Source organism: Prionailurus viverrinus, chromosome C1 (assembly GCF_022837055.1).
Source record: "Prionailurus viverrinus isolate Anna chromosome C1, UM_Priviv_1.0, whole genome shotgun sequence".
Taxonomy (NCBI): domain Eukaryota; kingdom Metazoa; phylum Chordata; class Mammalia; order Carnivora; family Felidae; genus Prionailurus; species Prionailurus viverrinus.
Genome location: NC_062568.1, coordinates 47,465,370 through 47,492,116, shown reverse-complemented (window position 1 = coordinate 47,492,116; position 26,747 = coordinate 47,465,370). Strand labels below are relative to the sequence as shown.

The window sequence follows — 26,747 nt, the reverse complement described above, 5'->3', positions numbered from 1 at the left end:
CTTTCTCTCTGCCCCTCCCTGGCTCATTCTCTCTCTCTCTCTCTCTCTCTCTCTCTCTCTCTCTCTCTCTCCCCCCTCCCCCCCAAAAAATATAGATAGTAATAATAAAATAAAACCTTAAAAAAATCTAATATGTATTTGAACTATCACTAATCAAATAGTATTTTGTTTTCAACAATGGTTATTCTTAAACTGGTCATACATTATTCTAAATAACACATATTTAAGTGAAAAATCATTTCAGCTTTATTCCTTCTTTCAATAATTGTTAACTAGATACTTTCCACATGTCAGATTTGTTCTACAAAGAGAATCTTAGAGATCTTCCCTGGCTACCCAATAATCACTGAATAAAGATTGGGGAAAAAAAATATATGGCAACAAGTCATGTAAATACAAGTTGAGAATCTCTCATCTGCAATTCCAAAATTCCCAAAGCTCTGAAACTTGTACATTTTTTCTTAAATCATTTGGGAGCAAAGCCTGAGCTGACCTCATTTTGTAGCAAAACTGGACCCAAACTGACAATGGCATTTTAAGTCTTTACCCCACTTAGCATGGATGCTCCTCATGTTTCATTCAGAAATATTAATATTCAATTATGGGATGCTACCTGAGGCTCATTTTGGGTGTTACATACACATATATGCCCTATATTAGCTTTCTAAAATTAGTAAACATCTCAATTTTAAGATCTAGCTGGTTCCAAATGTTTCTGGGCAAAGGGAACAGCAAGTAACCCAATATTCCAGGTGAGAAACGATATCTCTTACTAACATGGCAGTGATGCTGCTCAATTTTGGATATATTTCAGAGGAAGAGGCCACAAGATTTGTTGATGGACTGGATGTAGAGAGATAAGGAGTAGAACATTTCCATTTCTAGCACGTTTCCAAGTGTTTTTGGCTTGGGTAACTACAAAGATGAAATCTTCACATACTGAGATGGGAAGATCCATAGAAGGGTGTAGTTGTAGGCTGTAGGAGGGAATATGGGGTTTATTTTAGAATATGCTAAGGTTGAGAAATCTAGTGGACTTTTAAGTATGTCTAAGTAGGCAGTGAGGTTTATAAATCTGGAGTTCTGAGATGATGTCTGGACTAAAGATAGAAATTTGAAAGTCATCAGCATTTAGATAGTATTAGAAGCCACAAACTAGAGGAGGCTGAACCGAGTGAAAAATAGACAATAAAAGGTCAGGGAACAGACATGGGAAAATGAGAACAGCTAAGAAAGAAAACTGACAAGGAACAGGCCAATGGGGACAAGAGAGAATCAAGAGAGTGACGTCCTAGAAGGTAAGAAAAAATTGTAGAGAAAGAGCACTGTGATATTTTAAAACTCTGTCCATAGGTCAAGACAGATGAGTACTGACTTTGACAAGTGAGCTGTAGACTCACAGGAGTCAAAAGCCTGATCATAGAAGATTCAAGGAAAAAAAATGAGAAACTAAGTGGAGACAGTGAATGTATAATTAGTCTAGCTAGACTAATAAATCAGGGTGTGTGGGAAGGGCCAAAGAAATGGGACCAAGTGCTCTATGTGGATTATCTTAATTAATCCTCATAATAGCTCTGTAAGGTGGAAATTATCTCATTTTATAGATGAGGATGTGCAAATTAAGATAAGTAGTGCACCAATGATTTAATGAAAATGCTAGATTTTTATTTCCGAGCACATGTGATTATCAAGTTCATCCTCATTCCACTGTGCAGCTTCCTATGAATTCACCATACAAAATAAATATTGAGAAAATGGCATCGTCTTCCCAGAAAGGACACTGGTGTAGGACTTAGGAGACCTTAATTGGAGCTCTAGCTTGGTCACCAATCTTGAGGCTATTCCCTTAACTTTTAAGCTTGATAGCTCATTCCTAAAATCAGGAGATTGGGATAGATTCATTTATTCATTCAGCAAATATTTATTCAGTCTTTATTTGCTGGATACTATTTTAGGTGTTAAACAGTGGTTTATAAAAAAGGCAAGAACTAACCCTTTGGTAAGGAAGATGACAAATATTCAATTTAATGTTTCTTTCAGCTCTAAAATACTTTAACAGCTGTTTGATAAGTATTAATAGACAAACTGCACTCTAGGCTAGTGTCAAGAGGTTTACATTTATTTTATTACTGAAACCCCACAGCACTGTAAACTAGGTACTGTTATTATGCCCTGTTTTACAAAAGGTGGGGAGGGAGACAAGCTGAAAGCTTAAATAACATGTACTACAGTCACACAGGAAGTGACAAAGTTTAAATTGTAACAGTACTACTCCAGGAACCCATCCTTTAGTCACTCTCAATAGTATGGTAAGTTACTATTATAATATTTTATTTTAGGGGAACCTGCCTCAGTGGGAAGAGCAGGTGACTCTTGTTGATCTTGGGGTTGTGAGTTTGAGCCTCATATTTAGTGTAGAGATTACTTAATAAAATCTTAAAAAAATTTAAAAAATATTTCAGGGGCGCTTGGGTGGCTCAGTCGGCCAACTTCGGCTCAGGTCATGATCTCACGGTTTGTGAGTTCGAGCCCCATGTCAGGCTCTGTGCTGACAGCTCGGAGCCTGGAGCCTGCTTCTGATTCTGTGTCTCCCTCTCTCTCTCTGCTGCTCCCCTGCTCATGCTCAGTCTGTCTCTCAAAAATAAATACATGTTAAAAAATTTTTTAAAAAGATTTCAGTTAAAAAAAAAATAAAAATTAAAAAAAAATAAAAATAAAAATAAAAGATTTCAGTTTACTAGTGTTTAACTTTCCTGTTATTTTACTTTTCTGGATGGGTCTCTAAATGTTCAAAATGGGAAACAGGAATAAAAGGAAAAAAAATGAAAATTCAGAAGTAGAAGTGAATAGTGATACAAAGTCAAAAGAAAACCAAAGCACTACAGTATCATGAACAAAAACCAGGTCTGGAAGGAGTAGGAGAAATAGCAACAGCTCTTCAGATGGTGGCCCACAAGACACCGCAGGTATAACCATATAGGACAACAGACAGGCCTTGTCAAACGCGGCTCCAGAGTTGCTCTAACAGAGGGGTGTGGGGGTGTGTCTTCTATTCTGTTGCCAAGTCACTCAGACACATTGTCCACTTACCAACCCTACTGAGAATCAACACTTCCAATAAACTTAAAGTAAATACAGTCCCTAAAATATTTCATAAAGGAGCCCTAGCTACTTTCTCATACTCTTTGTTACAACCACATTAAAAAGGAAAAAAGCTCTTGAGCGTTAAGAGCTGAAATCCTTACAGGAAACAGAAGAAGAAAGGAGGCAGAGTTGAGCTGCCTGGTCTGACTACAACTGAGGCTACCCTGGGATTTTCAGTAGAGCTCCAAGATTGAGCCCCTCCCTTTACATCAGGACCTTTAGCCGAAACCAGGTGCACAGGGAAGCCTCTGTAGCCATTTTGTTTTCCCTCACTTTCAACAGAGAATGGTGACATTAGAGTAACTGGGTTTCTCCCTTTGCAGAACCATTCTGAGCTAGCACTTTTCCTAGTATTATGAAGATTATTTCAAGATCATATTGCTTTATAAATTTTAGAGACAGGAAATAATATAATCCATTGAGTTTCAAATTCTGAGTAGCTACTATATGCCAGGTGTTTTCTGAACTAAATAGTGATTGAAGGATGATTAGATATGGTTCTGTCCCTGTAGCAGTTTAGTATATTGGCGAACAAAAGCACACTGGGTAATTTACCATCGTGGGGAACTTCAGATTATTCCCAAATTACTCCTTCACAAAAGGACAGTGGACCCACTGGAGATTCTAAGAAACAACAATCCGATATGTTTCTCTATTTGTCACTCTAGTTTTCTATCTAAAGTACCTTTTCAACAGAGATTCAGATTCATTCATGTGCTCTAGAGGCCTCTTTAAAAAGTAGTCTGCATTAAAAGGTAAAATGAGAACTAAATCTCCCTCTGAGAAACATGCTTTTATGTTTTCCCTTACATATTCTTCATTTGTTGAAAATTTCTACATGGAGTACAATGTATGCATATAATCAGGAAAAAAAAAAACATTTCAACCGGTAGTTTTTACATTGCCTGAAATTAGTTCTCCATGCCAAATGGTTCTGTGCTTTATTAACTACTATGGGGCAGCTAAGAATGATAGACAAGAGAGGAAAATATTGTATTCAGAGGCTCAGCTATTCCCCAAGTTCTCGGTAGATATAAAGTTAATACTAAGCAATAAAACTCCTCTCTTTGCCAAATTACCTTACTATACATATATTCTATTAAGATTGCATCATCATGCAAAGTAGCAGCCAGTTCTTGCTGTAAATAGCATGGCATAGAAACACAGAGAAATGGCTAGGCACTCAATCAGACACTCCATCTCATTTGACTCTAAATTATCTTCAGGTTACAGTGAGAATTAAAAAAAAGATAGCCATCCCTGTTTCTTGATTTTAGAGACCAAACAGATCCTCAGAGAGGCAAAGGGGCTCATCAATGACAGATGAAAATGGCAGAGCCTTAACTGAAACCGAAGACTGGACTTTAAAGCTCATGTTCTTTTCTTCTGTTCTAGAAGCTAGGAAAACTTGTAAAGAACCACACTTGGGTGACTCAGTCAAGCATTGGACTCTTGATCTCAACTCAAGTCATGTCTGGCTCTTGGTGACAGATGGCATGGAGCATTCTTGGGATTCTCTCTCCCCTCCCCTGCCTATTAGTACCTGTATGACCTTAAAGAAGTTAAAGTTTTCCTCTTCTGTTTTCTCATCTAGAAAATCCAAGTGATAATAGCCCCTACCCTCAGAGGATTTTTGTCAGGATTCATGGAGTTAATAAGATGCCGGTAACGTTCCTGGCACATCCAATGTGCTATGTAAGTATTGGCTATTATTACCTGAAATAATTCAACAAACCATTTGCAGTCATCACACCAATGCCTGAATTAGATAAACTAGAAAAACAGCATGTATGACCGATGATAATAGGCAGGAATGATTTGAGTAGGACTCTACCCTACACTTAAAATACAAAAATTCTCAGGCCTTATTTCAAGTTTACTAAGTAGCTCCTATTAGAAGGGGTCACCCTGAGTGCCTTCCCTAAAGCAGACTAGGAAACTTTACTTGGTCAAGGGTCTACTAAGGCACTTGTGGAATAGGTTAGAAGGAGAAAAGTAGGAATTGAGAGTATAGAAAATAATGGATTTGTGCTCTCTCACTCCCTAAAAAATAAAAAGAAAGAAAAAAGAAAAGAAGGGGGAGATATATTACAAATAACAGGAAAAAATAAAAATCACTGGAAGTTGACTCACATTGCTCTCATTACTCTGATCCTCATCAGGCACAAGTATTTTCCCCAAATACTTTGGGAAATGTATCAGGCTCAGTTTGTATGCATCCTAAAAGGGCTTGTGTGCCCCACTCACAACACAAAGTTCTTCCTCAATTCTCCCCCGGGATGGGACAACAGCGTTTTTGAGAAGCACTAATGATTATGTTCTGTGGAACAGAAATTTGATCACAATCACCTGGTTTTATCGTCTTGTGGTTTTTCTTTGGATCCTGGATTTTGTTATGGAAACACGCAGGCTGTGCTGCTGAGGAGGAAAATCTTCACACACTGTCTGGAGAGAAACGCTAGACATGAGGGCAAACCAGCCCTGAAATGTGCCATTTTCCCAATTCACCACTTCAGCTTCTCAAGAGATGTGAAAAATATGTCATAGCAACAGTTTACAGGTGAAGGAGCTGCTAAAAATTTGAGACTAGGTGATAGCATAGCTAAATGATCATCAGTAACAGCAAAATACATGCCCATCACCTAAGATACACAAGATCCATAGCATAATTATTTCAGAATTTCCTAAGTCTGCCTTTAAGGTTTCATTTGTGTTCAAAATCTTTTTGTGGGGGGAAAAAAGTAAACAACTCTCCATTCAGATGATCTTGGTGCTAAATTGGTATTTAAACCACAACTATTGACAAATTCTTATTTAAAAAAGATTCAGACCAGGGCGCCTGGGTGGCACAGTCGGTTAAGCGTCCGACTTCAGCCAGGTCACGATCTCGTGGTCCGTGAGTTCGAGCCCTGCATCAGGCTCTGGGCTGATGGCTCAGAGCCTGGAGCCTGTTTCCGATTCTGTGTCTCCCTCTCTCTCTGCCCCTCCCCTGTTCATGCTCTGTCTCTCTCTGTCCCAAAAATAAATAAACGTTGAAAAAAAAATTTTTTTTTTAAATAAAAAAGGTTCAGACCAGGGTGCCTGGGTGGCTCAGTTGGTTAAGCATCCCACTCTTGATTTCTGCTTAGGTCATGATCTCACAGTTCGTGGGTTCAAACCCTGCATCTTTGCTGACACTGTGGAGCCTGCTTCAGATTCTCTCTCTTTTCCTCTCTCTGTCCCTCCCCCACTCCCTCTCTCCCAAATTAAACCTAAACTAAAAAGTTTCAGACCCAAACCCAACACCATCAACTTCTCAAGTTTTTGTAAGGACCTCTACAACTCTATAGCTGTATATTTAAGAAACATTTGATACAGTGGTTCTCCAAATGACTTTCACACAATTCTAGATCTTCCATGACAGGACCTAAGTAGCTCTGTTTGCTACTGTTTTATCTATTGGGGGGGAAGGGAGAGTGGGTGCTTTAAGATGCCCTTGGGATGAAGACACCAAAATTACAGAAACCACTGTGTTAGTATGGTTATTGGTACAACCAACTATGGATCTTACAGTGCCTAATTCGTTTCACAGAGTTACTTGGGTGCTGGAAGGTTAGAGATCAATTTATTTATTTAAAATGGTCTATTTTTAGTGGGCATTTAAAAAAAGGGGCAGTAACCTTACAGAGACATGGTAAAAAACCAGTATTATTAGGATTTGGAATCCTGGAAATCTTTCCCAAAGAGCTGTAATAATTTTAAAAAAATAAAGAAAGAAAGAAAGAAAGAAAGAAAGAAAGAAAGAAAGAAGAAAGAAAGAAAAAAAATTGAGGGCATTTTCTGCTCTTTAAAGGGATAGATGAGCTAAAGTTTACACAAGTTCATTTTCCTTTTAATGTATTTTAGAATTACATTATTTTTCCAATGCATGGATGCTGTTACCACCTACACAAGATTATTATAATCTATCCCAGGTAATTACTGCTGAGATCAGCAATTTAATGCCCTTTGTTTGCCAAATTTTTGTTTTCCCAAGAACCAATTCCACTCTATAAAGATGTGTTTCCAGGATACATATAATTATGCTGGGTGTAACATCTGTCGCTTTGCATGTTCAGAGCCTTACCAAACCAAAGGGACACGCTTGTATGTCAACCTTAGGGAGAACGATTCAAGTATTAAAAGCTTAAATACACAGAATTTTTTTAAGCAGTATTTATCAAAAGTAAAAGCTATTTCTAATTTAAATATTTCCAAATAGAATTAACTCATTTCAGTCCTTAGATTTTAATACAGCTATATCATTTTTTATTATTTAATAATCATGAGTTATCTTTATTATGATTTCATATAGAAATCTTAGTTGAATTTTCTACTTCAGTTATCTGTCAGAAGCAGACCATCGAACAATTAGCAACAAAAGCAACCTATAATCAAGGACAGAAGAAAAAATAATGCTGGTGACCTCTTTTCTCTATTTCACCCTTTAATAGCACAGTGGATTTAGATAACAGGACAGTGTTGCACTTTCAAATGTAGGTCAGTATTTTGATTACACCACAAAAGTGAATTGTTCAAACTTGAAGAAAGCAGGGCAATAATGATCCAAATCACTTCTCTGCATAGCCTTTTAAGGTTGCCTAACCATCGGATAATCCTGAGAATTTTTCAACATGTAAGATATTTATTGGCAAGATGTTCCAGAAAGATAGAGATGGTGAACATTGATTTCAGTACCAAATCTGAAATGAACCCTTAATGGGAGAAAAACAAATCAGACACCATCCTCTCTCACCAAACATTTGTAATCACAGACCAAAAATTCAAGTTATAAGTTCAGCACATTTTCAGAAAAGTTTAGTAGGTCAAGCAAACTCCTGACTCTGTCTGTGGTACTCAAATGTATTTCACTATCTTTTAAGAGCTGCTATTATAGAACCAAAAGCTTACTATTTGGGCTGCATTTAGACTGATTAGATTGTCCAATTTCATAGAGATTTAGAGTTGAGGAAACCTACTTTAAAAGAAATAACCCATATTTCCAAACCATTTTAATATGATTGATGCTCCTAACAATTACTACTTCTTAGTGTTATAAACAATGTAAAAGTAACCATGCATTAACCATTATATTAAAATTCAAAAAGAAAAAAATACCTCTTACTGTTAACAGGAATTTGGAAGAGGCGGTAAAATGACTTTCAGGGTTGGAAAAGATTTAGCTAAACGAGTAAATCCACCTGTCATGGACTGAATTGTGTCCCCCAACTCCAAAATTCAGATGTTGAAGCCCTAACCCCCAATGCAACTCTATTTGAAGACAGAGCTTTTAATGAGTAATTAAGGTTAACTTAGGTCATAAGCGTGGTACCCTAACCTGACAGGACAGGTATCCTTATGAGAAGAGGAAGAAACCAGGCTCTCTTTTTCCCCATGTGCACACAGAAGGCAGGCCACATGAGGGCACGGAAAGAACAAATGAAAACCTAAGGAAGGATATAGGTCTGCCAGGGCTGCCATAACAAAATGCCACATGCTGGTGACCTTTTGTCTTATCACCATATCAAGCGAAAGATGACAGAGAAACTGATCAAATGTCTTTTTTCCTTCTAAAAGCTTTACTTGCCTCGTTTATCATTAGTTAGAACACCAGACTTACACAGAGAAGACACTATTTTAGGTGAGAATTCATCAAAATAGCAAGCGATACAATCTGGCCCAGAGAAGGCAGGTGAAATTAAGTGAGAAATGTGTGTAAGCTTTGAAAGCATCATTTACATTCCTCTCTCATGTTGCCTCTCTATAGCATTAAATAGAAAATCTTTCCAAAGTCCTTGATATTTTTGCTCCCACCAGAACTAGAACCAGTGCCTCTTTGAGTTTCCAAACCCAGGGGGGCGGAGCACCGCTATGCCTGGGAAACTGGGGTCAAGACTGACCCAGAATTAAATGGAGAGACAGGGCAGTCTGAAAAGGTCCACCAGAGCCCAGAAACGATCAACTAGAAAAATGACCCTTCGTCTGCCTTCACACTTCACTCTCCTCTGCTGCCCCTAACACAGCCTCTTCCTGAGAGCTCAAATGTGGATTTAAGGGGCTGAAGGGACAGCTTTAAGAAAGTCCCATATGGAGGAATACTTTGCCGCAAGCAAAATACTCCCCCTTCTTACACCACTCATCCTAGTGTTTGTCCTCCCCCAGGCTCCCACATGATTTAAGAGTCTTAGAAAAGGGCTCTGGAGTATGCAGACAAAAAAAGAGAAGAGGCAGGGGAAAAGAGCTTTTTCTGTGAATTTTTCTCAAGTTACAACTGCTGGACATCTTGCTTTTCCCCTGTATCACTTGAAATCTTAACCATTTTTAAGCTAAACCATCTTCAGATATTAAAATACCATCTGAAATAAGAAATATGTAATACTAAATTTGGTATTTTAAGGGCAGGGTTAAAGAAAGTTATGCAAATAAGGAGTTTATTTGAATAATTTATTGCAAAGAGCAACACATCATCTTTCACAAGTGTTTCCACAGCCGCTATTGTTCTCAACCAGTTTCTGGATCTTCCCCCTTCCCAAACATAAAATAAGTTCCTCACCTTAAATTATTTTCTATTTTTTACATGATTTTCTACATTATCCATAAACCTTGAGAGGTGTTAATAAAATTCAGTGGTTACGAGAACTATTTAATCTAGAAATATGTATTACCCTAAGACGCCATTAGATTTATTCTCATATATAGGGATCAGGGAAACAAATGAAAGAAATCCAATTATTTAAGACAGTAATCCTTTAACACTGGGATTTTGTTTTAATTATGAAGAGTGTGTCTTATTAAAAACAAAACAAAGCTTTATCCTTCAAGGGAGAAACCCCATGTTTCTCTAGTGAACATGCATACAAGATTTCCTAAAGAATGCATCAACAAATTGTTTTTGCTATTTTTCCATTTCCCATTATATAATGGGACTTCTTAAAAAGAGCATCAAGTAAATAGTTATGGGCCCACCTGCTCATGATGTCATACCAGGCACCATAAAATGTTCTTGGAAATATGCTTAATTCTGCTTCCCCTCTTCCACCCCACCATGATCATACAGACAAAATTCGCTGCACTAAAAACTAATAACAAAAAGCATAGACAGTAAGTAAAGTAAAACCACTAAATAGTCTCTCTACTTCAAATACAACTCCAGATATACCCAACATCTGAAAACCATGAACATCCCCTATCCCTGTGGTTCCTCCAATGTCTCACATAGGGTAGGGGGGACAGAGGCATGGAAACTAGTAAATGGCCTGCTCTGTAAGAGGCAAGAAAAGTCACTGGGGACTTCACTTAGATGGTCCAATACCCATCCTACCCAGAGGTAAACTAAACCATAATTTGGGGGAATTATACTCCCCTTTGGGTCCAGGCCACTAGCTCACTTAAATGGTTGAGCCTTGGGCCCAGAAGGCTGAGGGAAATCCCTCTTTCTCAAGGGACATTGAGGCCCCTGCCTCTCCTATTTCAGGCCTAAAAGAAAGCTGCTTAGGCACTCAACATAGCCTCGCTTGGTATTACCACTGAAAGTAAAGCTTTCAGTAACCCTTTCACCCATCACAGAACCAAGTTTTGGCATAAAAAGCACACAGACATCACCAAGGCCAAAGATGAGCCACAGCAGGGCCAGCACCTCAGGTAACTGGCAAGGACCTCCACTCAGTTTCAGCCAAGGGATGGCAAACAGGGGACAGAAGGTTGTCCTAATGACATAAGTCACCCAAGGGACAAAGAGAGCCTAAAAGCAGCAAGGGTGACTGAATGAGCACAGAGATGTAAATGAGGACATGTTTAGAGTCTAAAGGAGTCCAACAGCTGATGCATGGAAAAGAGGAGAAAATAAAAGTAAGCTGTTCTAGTTACTATTTGAACATAGACATCAACTATGGTTAAGACTATTACCTCATATATATTTACTCTGTTGGGTTTAGATTTGGTGCAAAATGTCTAGGTAAGAAATTTTTATACACAGCGTCATCTAATAAAATAAAGGGAATTTGAAAAAAATTCTGTTTATATGTTTTCCACTGGAAAACATGAACCAATATTGCTATTCAGAGACAGTTCTTTCATTTGGATGCTTTAAGTACCATAAATATACAGCCGTATTGCTTTCTTTGAATCAATAGCTAGGTCTTGGGGAAAAAAAGTAGAATAAACAAAGAGGAAGCAGAAAAGAAAATTCCAGATAATGGAAATGTGTGATCTTTGCTTTCTGGTCAGGGTCATACCAAAGTAAAAGAAGGGATCCCACCTATAATAGAATCAATAGCTCATATTCTCTACAAGTTTTTCCAGTATCTTAAAGCAAGGATTTCACAACGTCATAGAAAATTTTCTTTTCCTTTGCCTGCCCTTCTAAACCCATCAAAGATACTAAGAAAGATTAGCAATGAGCACAGGATATGAATTAATGATATGCCACAACTAGTACACATTTTTATAAAACTCAAAGTAATTTCAGAACCATTAGAAAGCAATTTTGGACGTAAAATTTTGGATGCTAAAGGATCCACTAAAAGGGCTCTTTTCTATTTTAAAGTATCAATGACAAAAAAGTTAAAACAGCAACCATGAAAAGATATTTTTAAAATAACGTGCATGGGCGACTTCAGTTTCTTTCTGAATTATGCCATGAATGTTATTAATTAATATCAACAGCATAAGAAACCAGACAGCCTACTATAATGAAATACTGTATAGTCACATTAAAAAGTGACTGACAGGTCAAATTCTAAAAAAGAAACAGTAGATACCACCACAAAACTAGCAGATGTTTCTTGAGGTCATTTGTACAAAAACATAAGCATATGTTAAAGAAATCTGACACTATCATGGAATCAGTTGGTGTCTAAAATAATAGCAGCTCCTTATGGCAATATGGTAATATCCGTATCAAATGCACAACACATTATGTTGCAACAGTATGTGCAGACAAAAGAGCATCAGTGGCAGCAATAATGACCAGTGCTTTCATTAAGGTGAAAAAATAAAATTAGTGTGTTATATCCACGGCATGCTATTGTTTAATGGTAAACTGAACATGACAGACAGTAGGTTGAATTTTCAGAGTTCGCATTTAACTGATTTTATTGAGACTCTTATCAAGGCAGAATATTAACCAAATAAGAACCCTAAAGGTTTTATAGGAGCCTCTAAGATGGGTTTTCTGATTTCTTCAGGCTACCAAGAATAATGGTGAAGACAGCTCTTATTTTCAAACCTAATGATAATACTTGATAAGTCTGGGACATGAACAGGAATTCTTCAGTTCAAAATCAATGCATTCAACCTGGTGTCCTATACACTGTATTTAAGCAATTGGTAACTGCTAGGTCACTATTGTAATGTAAAACTGCAAATAATTTATTAAGTGTATTATCAACCTCAACCTCAGAAGTCTGAGACCTTCTATGGTATTTCTTTGGAACTAGTCCTATCGCCCCAAAGTATACAATGCACACAACCGATGCTAATTGTTATAGACTAAAGATCTTTCAAAAGTCAAAGCCAAAAGGCATTGCATAACTTTTTACACTAATTGTTGGGACTCACGTTATACCGTAGCAAAGTTACATTTGAAAAGGCTCTTAGAATTTCAATGACATAGTTTGCATCTAATGCTTCTGCATGGAAGAATGAATCTGGCATACACCTAACAAAGTGTTCAAGTATCAAGAAAATTGGAGTAATATTAGGCTCACCCATAAGATGTTTCCATGGCATGAAGCCCTGTGACAGAGTAGGCTTAGTCCTGTAAAACATCCAAGTAACCTGGAAAATGATAGATTTGTCTCTAATGCAAAAGCTAGAATACCAAGATATTTTTCCCCAAATGTGAAAAATGCTAATTCTAAGAAATGGAAATATGATTTTTAGAGAAAACTTTATTTCTACTTCTAAAATAAGAGATTATCGATCAAATCCCATGACAAAAGTCTATCTATATTTTTTTAGTATACCCTAAGTATTTAAATAAATTATCTAAAGTAACTGGGTTATGGATGGGATTTTAAAAATGCATTATATCTGAGATTTTAACTATAATAAGCATCTACCTATAGAATGAAAACAACAACAAAACATACACTGTCTTCCTTTACACTTTCAATACATGAAAACATGGCTAAAACATAAGGAAACCAATATACGCTAACAGTTGTTCAGTTTTATTGATCTTATTCCTCCTGCACAGATGGACATAGAAAGTACTTTGAATTATGTGTAACATTCAGTACACTTAAAAGTCTAACATAGAATATTTGTACTAGACAAAAAACTGATCTTACGAAATGAATTTTTTCGGAGTTTAAAATGATATAGAAGAAGTTCTTTTCTACATATAAAAATTGATGTGTTCATTTTTTTCATTTCAGTAATACCTAAATATTATGGCTGCATAAAGATCATAACCTTATTTCCAATATTTAATGAACAATGTTTTCCAAAAATACCTTTAAATTTTAAGTAGCCTCAACCGAATAAGAAACAGGACACAAGAGACATCCCAAGGCTCACGAAAAACACAGACCTTAGGCTTGATAGAGTTCAACGTACAGTCCCTTCAGGAGCCATTTCTCCAGCTTATGCATTCAATTTTAAGCTTTCAATTTCCTTTATGTTTGGACATTTTGCTAGTCATCAGCATAGTTGATGCATGGTACAATACATGTCAAGTAAGATACTTTCTCATTTTGCTGATCTGAGAATTTTAGCAGTGTTCAGTATCCATTCCATCATTCAAGTTAAAAATCTCGGCATCACCATGGTTTCCTCCCCTTCCCTCAAGTTCCACATCCTCCAAATTCTCTGACAATATTCGTTCACTTAGCCTCACATTTCCATTCTCCCTGCCACATACACACTATTCCTGGATCTTCTGGTATACTAGTCACTGAAATAGGCTCTCCAGTGTACTGCCCATTTAAAATCCATCCTGGTTCCATGATGGTCTTCTCGAAACCCAAACTCACTTAAAGAACAAAAACCTTCATGGGGCGCCTGGGTGGCGCAGTCGGTTAAGCGTCCGACTTCAGCCAGGTCACAATCTCGCGGTCCGTGAGTTTGAGCCCCGCGTCGGGCTCTGGGCTGATGGCTCAGAGCCTGGAGCCTGTTTCCGATTCTGTGTCTCCCTCTCTCTCTGCCCCTCCCCCGTTCATGCTCTGTCTCTCTCTGTCCCAAAAATAAATAAATGTTGAAAAAAAAATTATAAAAAAAAAAAGAACAAAAACCTTCAGATTTTGCTACCCCTTACTCAACCCTTAGGTTTAGACACCAACTTCCTAGCCTGTTATTCAGGGCCTTATACAAACCACTGACTTATCACCAAGCACTGTCATCTCTTCCATTAACACTCTCTTCACAGACTATGGTCTTATTTTCCAAATGGGTCAAAGCATGCTCTCCTGATATTCCCCCTGCCAAAAAAGTTATCATTTTCCTAGAATTGGTTTCCTTACTCTTTTGTGTTGCCAATCCCTAGCCATGCTTCAAGGCCCATATTCAAGTTTACCCTCACATTCCTCTGTACCTTTACCTGACCTCTTCCTCCACCTCCCAACAAAATGATTTTCTCCTTTAGTTACATTTCCATGTATGTGTATAATGCCCTATAATATCTCAATTGCACATAAAATAGACCATCAGTAATTTTGCTGGTAAATCTTCCTGCAGATTATGAACACTTGGAAGCAAAAACTATGTCGAATTGATTATAGCATCTCTGGAACCTATCAGAAAACTCAGCACATAGTAGGTGCTCCCTAACTGGGGAAGAAAGAAGCTAAAAGTATGAATGATTTAATGAGAAAAACAAATTAAAACTATGCTGAGATACCCTTTCTCATCAGATAGGTTTTTTAGAAGGTTCACAATATACTCTTTAGAAGAAACTTCACAGAAACAGGTGCCCTGATACAACAATGATACAAAGGCAAAATAGTACGATTCTTATGAGGTAATTTGGAAATACTGAGCAAGGTATACAGGCAGGCATGGAGTGCATGGAAGATCTTTGCATGTTCTACTCAACTTTGCTGTGAACCTAAAACGTAATTCTAAAAAATAAAATTGAATAAAAATTACATACGCATTTATTCTTTTAGTCAACAATCCCACTTCTAGGAATCTATTCCGAAAATATATTGAAAAAAAAATCAAATGGACACATAAGGTTTTTCATTACACCACTATTTTCCATAGCAATAAAAGGCTAGAAACAACCCAATCTTTCCATAAACTATAGTACACAATAGATTTTTGTGCAGATATAAAAGGAAACGTAGACTCTCACCCTAGAGTGATATGCCAGATATACTGTTAATTTAAAAAGAAAGTAAGGTGGAAAAAAAATATGGTATGCTACCATGCATTTAAGGAAGTGGGGTAGGAGTCGGGTAAGGAGAATATATATACATATGCATATAAGTATATACATATACACGATTGCTTATATTTACAAAAGAACAACCCCAAAATTTGAAAAGACAAATAAGCTTACCTGTAATAGGAAGGAAGAAAAGGGTAGAAAGGACCCAGATAAAAAGTTATATTTCCCAGAATATAGTTTGTTTAGTAAGTTTGAGTCTGGAACCCTATAAATAGTTTATATAATTACAAAATAAAATTGAATTTTAAAGAAGTAATGCCAAAAATCAAAAACAAATGTAAATAGACAATTCTGCATACTGGGTTGAGGATAGAACATCACAGATAGGGAGGACTGTAAGCGTCTTTAAAACACAGTAATTTGGAACACCTGGGTGGCTCAGTCGGTTAAGCGTCCAACTTCGGCTCAGGTCAAGATCTCACAGTTCGTGGGTTCGAGCCCTGCATTGGCCTCTATGCTGACAGCTCAGAGCTTGGAGCCTGTTTCACATTCCATGTCTCCCTCTGTCTCTGCCCCTCCCCTGCTTGTACTCTGTATCTCTCAAAAATAAATAAAACATTAAAAACATTTTTTTTAAACCCCAGTAATTTGACTACACACAGCACATACCCTGGTATGTACTCTATACACAACAATAAAAAATTACAGAATGATCTTAAATGACTTTCAGAAGTTGTACTGTTAATGGTAGCATTGGTGTTGTTATTCTGTGATTTACACATGTTACAAGATAAAGCAAATGAGCAATGATATGGATGGCAATGATACTGTTGCACTTAGAAATCAAGATTTTAAGGAGAGCAGAAAGGAGACAAAGTAAACACCTTTTAGTCCTGAATTTAAACTGGAAGTATCAGCATAATTCCGTGATGTGTTTTCTTTTTGGAAGAAAAATACATACTTCCTTGCTGTTTCTGAAAAAACTGGAAAACGGAAAATATTAGCAATGAGCACAACTGGAGCTCAAATTGTGGTCTCTAAATACCCCTACTCAAAGGAACTAAGCTTCCTTTTAATGATCAGGTTGATGCTATGTCTGGGGCATGACATGTAGATTAGCCTGGAATATCTTGCCATTCAAGAAAGCAAGAAAGCTATCAGAGACAGCCAAGGGAATGTCAAAAAAACTTAGAAGTCAACTTGGAGGGGTTCCCATTCATCCAAAATGCCAGAAATTAGGACAACTTGAGAATCAGTAAGAACTGGCATTCTGCAAATTGAAGCCTATTTAATACATTTGAATACCTGAGTTCATAACGATGACAGTAAACCTCACTGGTCACTGAGGCTGCCGTCCTGTCCCTTTGAGGAAGAACTTTCCTTTCTGCTGCAAAGAGTGCAGTTAGCTAACAGCCAGCCTCCAGCTGTTGGTCCCTTCAAGGCTTCTCCTAAGCTTTGTTGCTGAGGTCACACTGTTCCCAGGACAAACACAGCTGAGGTTTGGCTATTTATGCTCAAGGCAGGACTTTTATTTTTTTTTTTATTTTTTTTTTTTTATTTTTTTTTTTCAACGTTTATTTATTTTTGGGACAGAGAGAGACAGAGCATGAACGGGAGAGGGGCAGAGAGAGAGGGAGACACAGAATCGGAAACAGGCTCCAGGCTCTGAGCCATCAGCCCAGAGCCTGACGCGGGGCTCGAACTCACGGACCGCGAGATCATGACCTGGCTGAAGTCGGCCGCTCAACCGACTGCGCCACCCAGGCGCCCCAAGGCAGGACTTTTAATGGGCAGTCTTTTCCCCCAAAATCTCACCATACGTAAGCAGAGACCTGACCAGATATGCATCATGGGCCAAGGTTCTCCCTGCCCCTGCCTGCCTTATCCTCCTTTTATAGGTCTCAGAGTCACAAGGGCATCCCTCCCAATCTGTCTCCCCCCACCTTTTATCTTTCCCAGACATTTGCCCCCAGTAGACATCTCCTATTCCTACAGGAGAGACAGAGAGAGACAGAGCGTAAGCAGGGGAGGGGCCGAGAGACAGGGAGACACAGAATCCAAAGCAGGCTCCAAGCAGTCAGCACAAAGCCTGACATGGGGCTCAAACTCACAAACCGGGAGATCATGACCTGAGCTGAAGTCAGACACTTAATCTACTGAGCCACCCAGCTGTATCCCTAGTCTTTAACAATTTATCCCTAGTCTTTAACAGGGATCCCTAGCTGTATCCCTAGTCTTTAACAGCTGTATCCCTAGTCTTTAAACAACGATGGTCCGTTCTCCCAAATTGCAGAGAGCACAAAAATGCCTAGTCGAGGCAATACTATCCTGAGTACCCAAAGTACTGCCATGGCTCTTTGATTCTTTAGCTTTACGTTTAGACTTCTGCAAGTCACTTCAGATCTTCCCACTTCAGACAATCCCATCTGGATTTACCTCTCTGGTTTACTGACCTTGATCCAGCCATTGGACCCTCAATTTTTAAGTCCCTTGGCTTCAGCACATGTACTGTTCCCCACTCCTAGGAAGGTATTTATGTGCCAATTGTAGCCCCAAAGATCCCATGTAGGAGAGGGCAAAAAGAAGGGGGACATAATAGATCAAGTTTTTCAAAGTACTTGCCTTCAGATAGTGCCACATGGTTAAGGAATAACAATATGCAGACTCCTCGGGGGTCAGGGTACACAGGCCAGGGCAGTTATTTTGTATATACTATTTTTATAGTAAGAAAGATATTAGTTTGCTGAATTTCAGTTCAAATAATAACTATGAGGAATAACAATTTTTATAGACAAGACTTCAACTTTACTATCAAATGATTTGCAATAAACAAAGTATTTTTTGTATTCACAAAATACGTGAAAGGACTTTGCCACTTTGACATTTCTGGATTAAGTGGATTTATCCTTAAATAGGTAGCTCAGGTGGTATAACCATATCAATTGTACATTAAGATTTGAAATTTTGCCTTCCTATAAAGATTAAAACCAATACCTAGGAATAAAGGAAATAAACGATTTCAACTCTGCATGCATTAAAGCCAGGGTGTCCAATGTGATCACCACTAGCCATATGCAGCTATCAAATTAAAATTAAATAAAAATTCAGTTATTCAGTCACACTAGCCACATTTCAGGTAGAATAGCCACACATGGATGGTGCAATCTGGACAGTTCAGATACAGAACATTCCATCACCACAGAAATTTTAACTGCACGGTCATGCTTTAGAGATCCATTCTGCATTTGTTTCTCTGTGTGGACCAATTTACTTTAATGAAAAGCTAATATTTATACAATATAACTACCTAATATTTATATAATAGGTTAACAGACCTTCCAAACCATTTAAAAACTTCATTAACAGTACATGCAGTTACAGGGTGAGCTTGATTTTTCACACCCATCTTTTAAAAATTCCTTCAAATTTGACAGTGTAGGAACAGATTGTCAATTTTTTTAAAGAAGTATTTTCTTAACATGTACACTGATGAATCAAAGCATCAGGTTTTACTGAGTAATTAATCCTTCAATAATTCACGTAACAGGTCATTTTGGGGTTTAACCCCTGCTTCCATTATTTCTGACCACAAGGTCCACCGACAGATGTCTCACTTTGGATGTACACAACAGAAGACTGGGATCTGTTTCACGTACATCTGTTCCCAAACAGCTTAGGCAGATTAATACTTAGAATGTACCCAGCCCTGCTAAGTCCCAAACAACCATTTACTCTTGTTTTTAAATTATTTTCTCATTTTCACATTTTCCCACACTACCTTTCACATTGGTAAGTTTCCAGCAAATATAAAGCAAATCATTTTAGCTCTCACAAAAGAGACCTTAATTTGTAGCCCAGCTTTCTCAGATTTTCTGGTTACTGCTCTCCTTCAACTCAGCTAAGAGCTGAGTTACAAACAACCCTTTGGAAAAACCTAACATGAAATTGTGTAACCTGCAGTAGTAAGTCCATGAAAAATAGAGATTTTTAAGCCCTAAGATTTGAAACTCTTTGTTTTTAATATTTAAAACATAATTTTCAGATGCTAACCAGACGTACTGTAAAATCCTTGCCCTGAACTTTGATTAAAAGGTAGAGGAAATGAGGGGCACCTGGGTGGCTCAGTCGGCTAAGCATCCAACTTCAGCTCAGGTCACGATCTCACAGTTCATGGGTTTGAGCCCCGTGTCGGGCTCTGTGCTGACCACTCAGAGCCTAGAGCCTGCTTCAGATTCTGTGTCTCCCTCTCTCTCTCTGCCCCTCCCCTGCTCACATTCTGTCTCTCTCTTGCTCTCTGAAATAAACATTAAAAAACAATTTTTTTTTAAGGTAGAGGAAATGATATTGAAGCTAAGCTAGTCCTTTTGCCCATAAAAAAAAAAAAAAAAAAAGTCTGATGACTAGCTTGACCAATAATTTTCTATCAGAAAATGGTTTCTTCCTCTCTCAAGGCAGGCCCTGTGCTGAGATGACCCTCCACCTCTCATCACTATGCCCTGAAGCTGGGGAAGGGGAGCAAGGGGCCCGTATTTCCCATGTTTCTTCTAATTAGAAGTTCATTAGGGTGGAGAAGCTCCTGCTGGAAAATACAACACCTCCCACACATCACACTGTTGACCCTTGAGCATTCAAACCAGAGACTTACCTACGATGTCCTAACATCTGAAGTCTATAAAAATAGGTATTTTCTATAAAACACAACTTGAGAGTTGGTTTTCAATGATTATATACAGCTGATCCTTGAACAATGCAAGGCTTAGGGGTGGTGACCCACATACAGTCAAAAGTCCACGTCTACCTCTGGACTCCCCCAAAACTTACTAATAGCCTACTGTTGACCAGAAGCCTTACCCATGATATGGTTAAGACATACTTTGTATGCTAAATGTATTGTATACTGTATTCTTGCAATAAAGCTACAAAAAAGTCAAGAAAATCTTAAAAGATTTGTAGTGCTGTACTGCATCAAAAAAAAAAAAAAAAGAAAGAAAAACTCGTGTGTAAGTAGACCTATACAGTTCCAACCCAAGTTGTTCAAGAGTCAACTGTAATATAAATGCCTCATTCTGCAGATGAAAAAGTGGAATTAAATTACTTGCCCAAAGTCAGTTATGGTCCTGTTAGTTGCAGACAAGACCTCATATCCTTTGGTGCCCACTCCTGAAAATGTTCCTACATCACAGACAGGAGAGTACAGACAGCTGGAGCAGGGAGCCTATAAAAGATCCCATCGTGTTTTTCCTATGTCAAGGTGCTATCCATTAGTAAATGGTGAAGTTCCCACTGTGAAATGGCAGACACATTTGTGGGCATTTGGCATTCGTGTCACAGAAATTCCTAAATCGATCATTCTTAACTGTACTAAAATTTGAGCTTAATACAGTGTAATCCTACCCATTACGAACTCTCCTCACCCGTAGCTTTTCCTTTATGGGAAAGCATTATCACCCAGTCACACAGTACAGTAAGCAGATCCCGATTTGGGGATGCACAAAAATGCTTCTACCTTCTGCTTCCATCTAACATTTCAAATAGAAGCTTACTACTTGCTAAGCAAACATGCCTAGAAATTTGTCCTTGGCTGAGATTTAGAACAATGCCAACAGGCAATCTGTGATATTTTTGAAAATATTGAACTCGGAATGTATTTGATCCAGTAACAGCACAAGTGAAGGGCTACGCTGTAAAATATGCAAAATTGTCTAATACATCTGCCCATGTCCCCTTTCTGTGCGCCCTTAATTTTTGACACCTTATTCCCCAATTTCAGAGACCGTTGGGGGCTACCCACACTGTGGTACTACCCTTGATCTGCTTTGCCTGGTCTGGGTTCCATGCCCCAGACTTGCCTGACTTTTCTCACGAAGCCTCAAAGAACTCACCTGATCCCTCTATTTCTTCTGGATTCTGTTCCTTTCTAGGTCACAGCTAACTCGGTAATTACTTTATACTCACATGCATAAACTCGTGATTTCACAAATGGTCAAATTTTAAGATTCCAATAGAAAGATCATTAAGCAGTTTGTGGTTAACATTTTCTGAACAGATGATGCCCTTTTGTGTACACATTTTGTATCATAGTGGTGGCATCCTGGTCAATCTATGTCCAGGTCAGTGCTTACCACCTTGCAGCTTAGCACGATGGAACCTTCTGGCCAGGATACCCACAGTGGAGAAGTAGGCCAACATTAGCTTAAGAAAGTTTTTATAGAAAAGAATTCCAATACCTTAACAAAAGGGGAGAGGATACTCTTGCAGGTGATGAAAAGTCACAAGTAGCTGTGTAGTCAGTAGTACAACGCAGTAGGCAAAAGTAAGGTTCATGAGGCCAGTTAACAAATTCATTCAACAATGGTTTTCGTGTCAGGTACTCTTCCAGGTACTGACAGCAAACAAAACAGGTTCCGAACAGCTTTCCTTTTCCCCATCTAGATCCAGTCTGACAGTTAAACCATCAGCTCTCCTGCTTCTCAGACCTTCAGATTTGGTCTGAATTATACCACTGACTTTCCTGGTTCTCCAGTTTGCAAATGGCATACAGTGGTAGAGCTCAGCCTCCGTAACCCCATGGTTGATCTCCTTAAACATACAGCCAAGCTTCTGTTTCCCTGGGGAACCCCAAGGCACACATCATTACAAGTTTGTCAAAACCCACAGAATGTAAGACACCAAGAGCGAACGGTAACATCAACTATGGACGCGGGTGATGAGGTGTTCACGTAGGTTCATGAATCGTAACAAATGTACCACTCTGATGAGGAATGTGGATAATGGAGGAGGCCGTGCATGTGTAGGGGGCAGAGAACATATGGGAGATCTCTGTACCTTTTGCTCAATGTTGCAGTGAACCTAAAACTGCTCTAAAAAACGAAGTCTACTTTTAAAAGCAGCAACTAAGGTACTCTGAGATTCAAAAACTGAGTGGTGTTGCAAATATTTCCTATGTATGATCTAATAAAGCCCGGTGGATCCCACACTCCACCCCCACCCTTCCTGGAGCCTCCAGTCACGGCCTGGGGCCAATACACCCATGGTCTCCCCTGCTACATCCTCCTATACCCTGTCCTCCCAAGCATGGTAACCTTGACACAACTTATCCTCTATTATCTGGACAATCTCATTGGTCTTTCAGCATTCACATCTAAACTAATTCTACATCAGAGATCATTTCATTTAAGTATACCTCTTACTCCCTTTTCTTTTCCCCACTCCTTTTACTAGGTAAAACATCTGTTTATAAATACAGGTTCTTACTAAGGTGCTAGGATTCCGTATTTCCAATTTTAAAGGCCTGAAGAAGTTTGCACACTAGGCCTTCATTAAGAAAAAAATACACCTAGGTGAAAGAAAAGTAAGGGGTTTCAAGCAAAGTTTAAAAAAAAAACAATCAAAACTTTCAACCTGTACAGTTTTTAAATTCTACTTCCATGAACACAGAGCAAGCCTGCTTTTCCTCCATCACCACTTAATTTACAACAGCATTTTTTTTTCCGTGTCATTATTTGCCTTTTTGTGTCCCAGTACCGCAACACTTATTTATAGGAGCTCTCACTGAGCAAGGTCTCGTTTTAAATTCTGTAGTATTTCACCTTCATTGTAGGTTAAGCTGGCTCTTGTAGGCTCACCTAAACTTCATATAACTTAGAAACTTCTAGATCTCCCAAATTCAAACGGACTTAAAAACTTCACGGAATAATTCTACATCCATATCCCTCGGTTTTAACTCAGAGGTTCAATAAAACACTCTACCTTGGTTTTCATGACACCTGAAAACATTTTAATTAAGGTAGAAGGTAATTTTAGCTAAGCCTACTCAGTGCATTTGTAAGCTTTTTTTGCACGGGAAACTTTAGAACAGTGGCATGTTTCTATACTTTACTAGAAGTAGTACAGGGCGCCTGGTTTTGCAACGGAAGGCAATGTTTTAAAAATAATTTCTTAAGTTTGTATTTAGCCAGGAGAGACAGTGTCACATCCGAAGGTTTTTTGAGCAATCTTCTCTCGACGAAGACTTGAAATAGTTGTTGTAAATACAGCACTGTAACATTTCCAAATAACTAAAGTCAAGTCAATAAAAGGCGAGTGCGATAAGCAGCATGAGGACTTTAAAGTCAACACTTTAAAAAAAAAAAAAAAATCAAGGGTTTCTACGTAGGTAGAGGGCTTGATCCTAGACAAGGCAAGGAATGTGAGGGATGGAGAAGTCCAGAGAGCCCAAAAGGGGATTAAAGTTTCGGAAGTCAACAAAGTGAGAGTTCGATTCAGAACCCACGTGTAGATGTACTCTGTAAAGTGGTTATACTTTCAGGGGACGGGCAGAGGTTGATGGATTCAAACTCCACCAGTTTGGAGCGAAGGAGAGGACCTTCCCGCAGTTTGGAAAACACCGGCCCTTTGGGGCTCAATTCTTTTTTCGGCCTCCTAGAGCAGAAGCTAGCCGTGACTTTGCTCCAGGGAATGCACCCAGAGGCGGGGAGCCAGGCGGGCGGGGCGCGTAGCCTGAGGCCCCCGGGGCCGCGAGGAGACTGGACTGCTCTCCCCAGTTCGGAAGGAGCGGGCGGGGGCTTCGCGACGCGGGGGGGAGGGGGGGGGAGGAGCCTGGGGAGGGCGGAGAGGAGGCGCGGGCGAAGTTGCAGGGAGGAGGCGAGGCTGGAGGTTAAGGTGCCGGGACACTCACCCGCGGGGCGCTCGGGTTGGATGGGCCGCCACCTGAGGGCCCGCTCGCTCAGCACCACGTCACAGCTGCTCCTCCCGATCTCGAAGATGCCACGCAGCAGGACCTGCCCGGCCGCCGCCTCCGGCTGCAGCTGGGACGCCCACAGCGCCGAGGGCACCGCGGCCGCCGCCGGGGGCGCTTCCTCCTCCGGGCCGCCCTCCAGGGCGCTCACCCGGCCGCCGCGCCTCCCCCGAGGCATGGCGGAGACGCTAGCTGAGCGGCACCCTGGGGTCTGTGGAGGCCTTTGGAGGCGGAGGTGGAGGCCGCGGCAGCCTCGGCTCGATCTGCGTCCGGCGCTGCCACAGCAACCGCGCGCCGGGCAGAGACCCAGGAGGGAGGCGGGGCAGGCAGGCGGGGCCGCCCGGACCTAGTCCGGCATCTTGGGCCGCCGGCTTCGGGTCGCTGCCGGTCGCTGCCGCTCACTACCAAAGGTCCCCCATGCTGGCAGACGAAGAAGTGGCTCCCTCCGCCTAGCCCTCCCTGTTCAGTAGGATTTAGTGCACTGAGTTTCCCACAGTTCTATACGCCCTCCCTTCTCAAACTTACCCCCTGGGCATCTTGTTAAAATGCAGTTTCTTACTGTTGAGGTCTGAGAGGAGGCCCAAAAGGCTGTCTTGCTAAGAAGCCCGGGATGACGGCGACGCCCATGCCACTCGTCCTCGGGACACACTTTGAGTGGCAAGGGCTTCTCGTTTCCCCACCTGCTTCCCAGTGGGCTCCCTCAGAAGGCAGAGGTCATGCTACATAACCGTGCTGGCACACCCCCGGTAGTTAGCTGATCTTATGCACCTGGTAGAGAGAGCTCATTTCCCAAAAGCCCCGAGAGGAAGCCAAAGTCTCTGGTTTACATTCACAGATTCTCACCTGACAAACAGAAGGTGCCTTATCATAATGAGCACTGAGTAATGTTTAGAATTGTTGAATCGTTATATTGTCCTCCTGAAACTAATATATTGGATGATAACTATACTGGAATAGGAAAAAAAAAAACACCTTAATGAATAAAAGGTGACTTTGTGCTGTCAGTGTTGAGGGTCCTAATTTCCCCGGAAGATTTCTCCTTTGCAAACTCGTCTTTGCCTGGATCTGGCACTCTCTGGAGGGAGATTACAAGCAGCCAGGCTTGTTCTCTGGAAGGCTGTTGCTACAGTGTAGTGTTACTTGCAAATGGAGAGAGCCCTGGGGGGTGGGTTTATCCTTCCCTTTCTTCTGATAGTAGAGATTCATGAAATTAGCTGATAATTTGTTAGCACAGAGTCTGGAGGCATCAGTTCTCAACTGTGGCTGCACGTTGGAGTTACCCCTGGGGAGTTGAAAAAAAAATCCAGAGGCCCAGGCTACACTTGAAGACAATTAAATTGGAATCTCTGGGGATGGGACCCAGACTTCAGGAGTTTTTAAAGCCCTCCAGGTGATTCCAATGTTCAGCTAGGCCGGAGAATCACTGCTGAAAGCAGTGTATTCACAGGGAGCTGACAAATTGTGACAATGAAACAGAGAAACGGAGTTCTCTGGAAGAGGAGCATCGTGGGAGGTCAGTCCGCAGCCTTTTTAGAAAGTCAGAATAATTGTATCAAGAAAACTTAGGGGTGAGGGAGGTAAAGAGCAAACTGAGTTTGAAGACTCGTGGATATAGCTCCAGGGTGCTGGTGCCGAACCAGTGACTTCAGCTACGCAAGCTCCTCTCATTCTCTTCTTGTCCTGCTCACACCGCAAAGCCAGACAGAAGAGCGCATGGCAGCAGGAGTGTCTCAAGGTTCTCTGCTCAAACTTGGATTTCAAACAACCAGGGAGGGAGACTGGAGGCCTAGCCAAATCCCTTTCAGAGCCGAAGCGCCTGTGTGCCAGTTAAGCTGGGACTCTCACCGCTTAATGCTCTGAAAACAAATCCCCAAGCTTCCAAGCGAAGCAGGGAAGAGCCGCTGTTTGATCTGATGGCAGAGAGCTGTTTCTTGGAGCAGAAGTGCAGCTGCTGCTGAACCCACGCAGGCTTCAGGTGGCTCAGCCCAGCAGTCACTCCTGGGGAGGCTGGTGCCCTTGCGGAAGGAGTTGCTGCTCTGGAGTCAGCATCTTGTATTCACAGCTGTTGGACCCTCAACACAGAGCTCACTGGCATTTTCAAAGCTGAGAGCCAGGGCAAATAGGCCAAGGCAGTGGCTACTTCTTAGGACCTTTACAAGTTGCCCTTTCTCCTGCTTCAGTAGGTCAGAGTCAGAAACACTGGCTTTATGTTTGTTGAGGATGAAAGTAATGGCTGTGCTCTGGTCTTTTCCCTTGATGAGCTGTCCCCTCCCAGGGCTCTGAAGGTTGCAGTGCCCATGGTCTCTGTCCTCAGGATTAGCCACACGGGCATCAGCACCATGGCTTCCCATCCTCCTCAGGGCTCCTTGAGAGATGTCACCAGCTCTAATCACTCCCCTGAACTTGAGGCTCTATGTCCAACTGCCTACCTGACATCACCACTTGGCTGTCCAATAACCATTGGAAACATATCTAAAACCAAATCTACGATTTTCCATTATAAATCTATCCTTCCCA

At 40.3% G+C, this 26,747-nt stretch overlaps 1 protein-coding gene across 1 annotated transcript in view; it reads right to left on the bottom strand.

The window, feature by feature from the left end:
• CERKL (ceramide kinase like) overlaps positions 1-24,438 on the bottom strand; it is a 106,030-nt gene extending 81,592 nt beyond the window's left edge. The window contains exon 1 of the mRNA XM_047869541.1: positions 24,171-24,438. Within this exon, the coding sequence (XP_047725497.1) occupies positions 24,171-24,408 (238 nt within the window). The 5' untranslated portion in view covers positions 24,409-24,438. The remainder of the gene's footprint in view (positions 1-24,170) is intronic.
• Between the last annotated feature and the right edge of the window lie 2,309 nt (positions 24,439-26,747).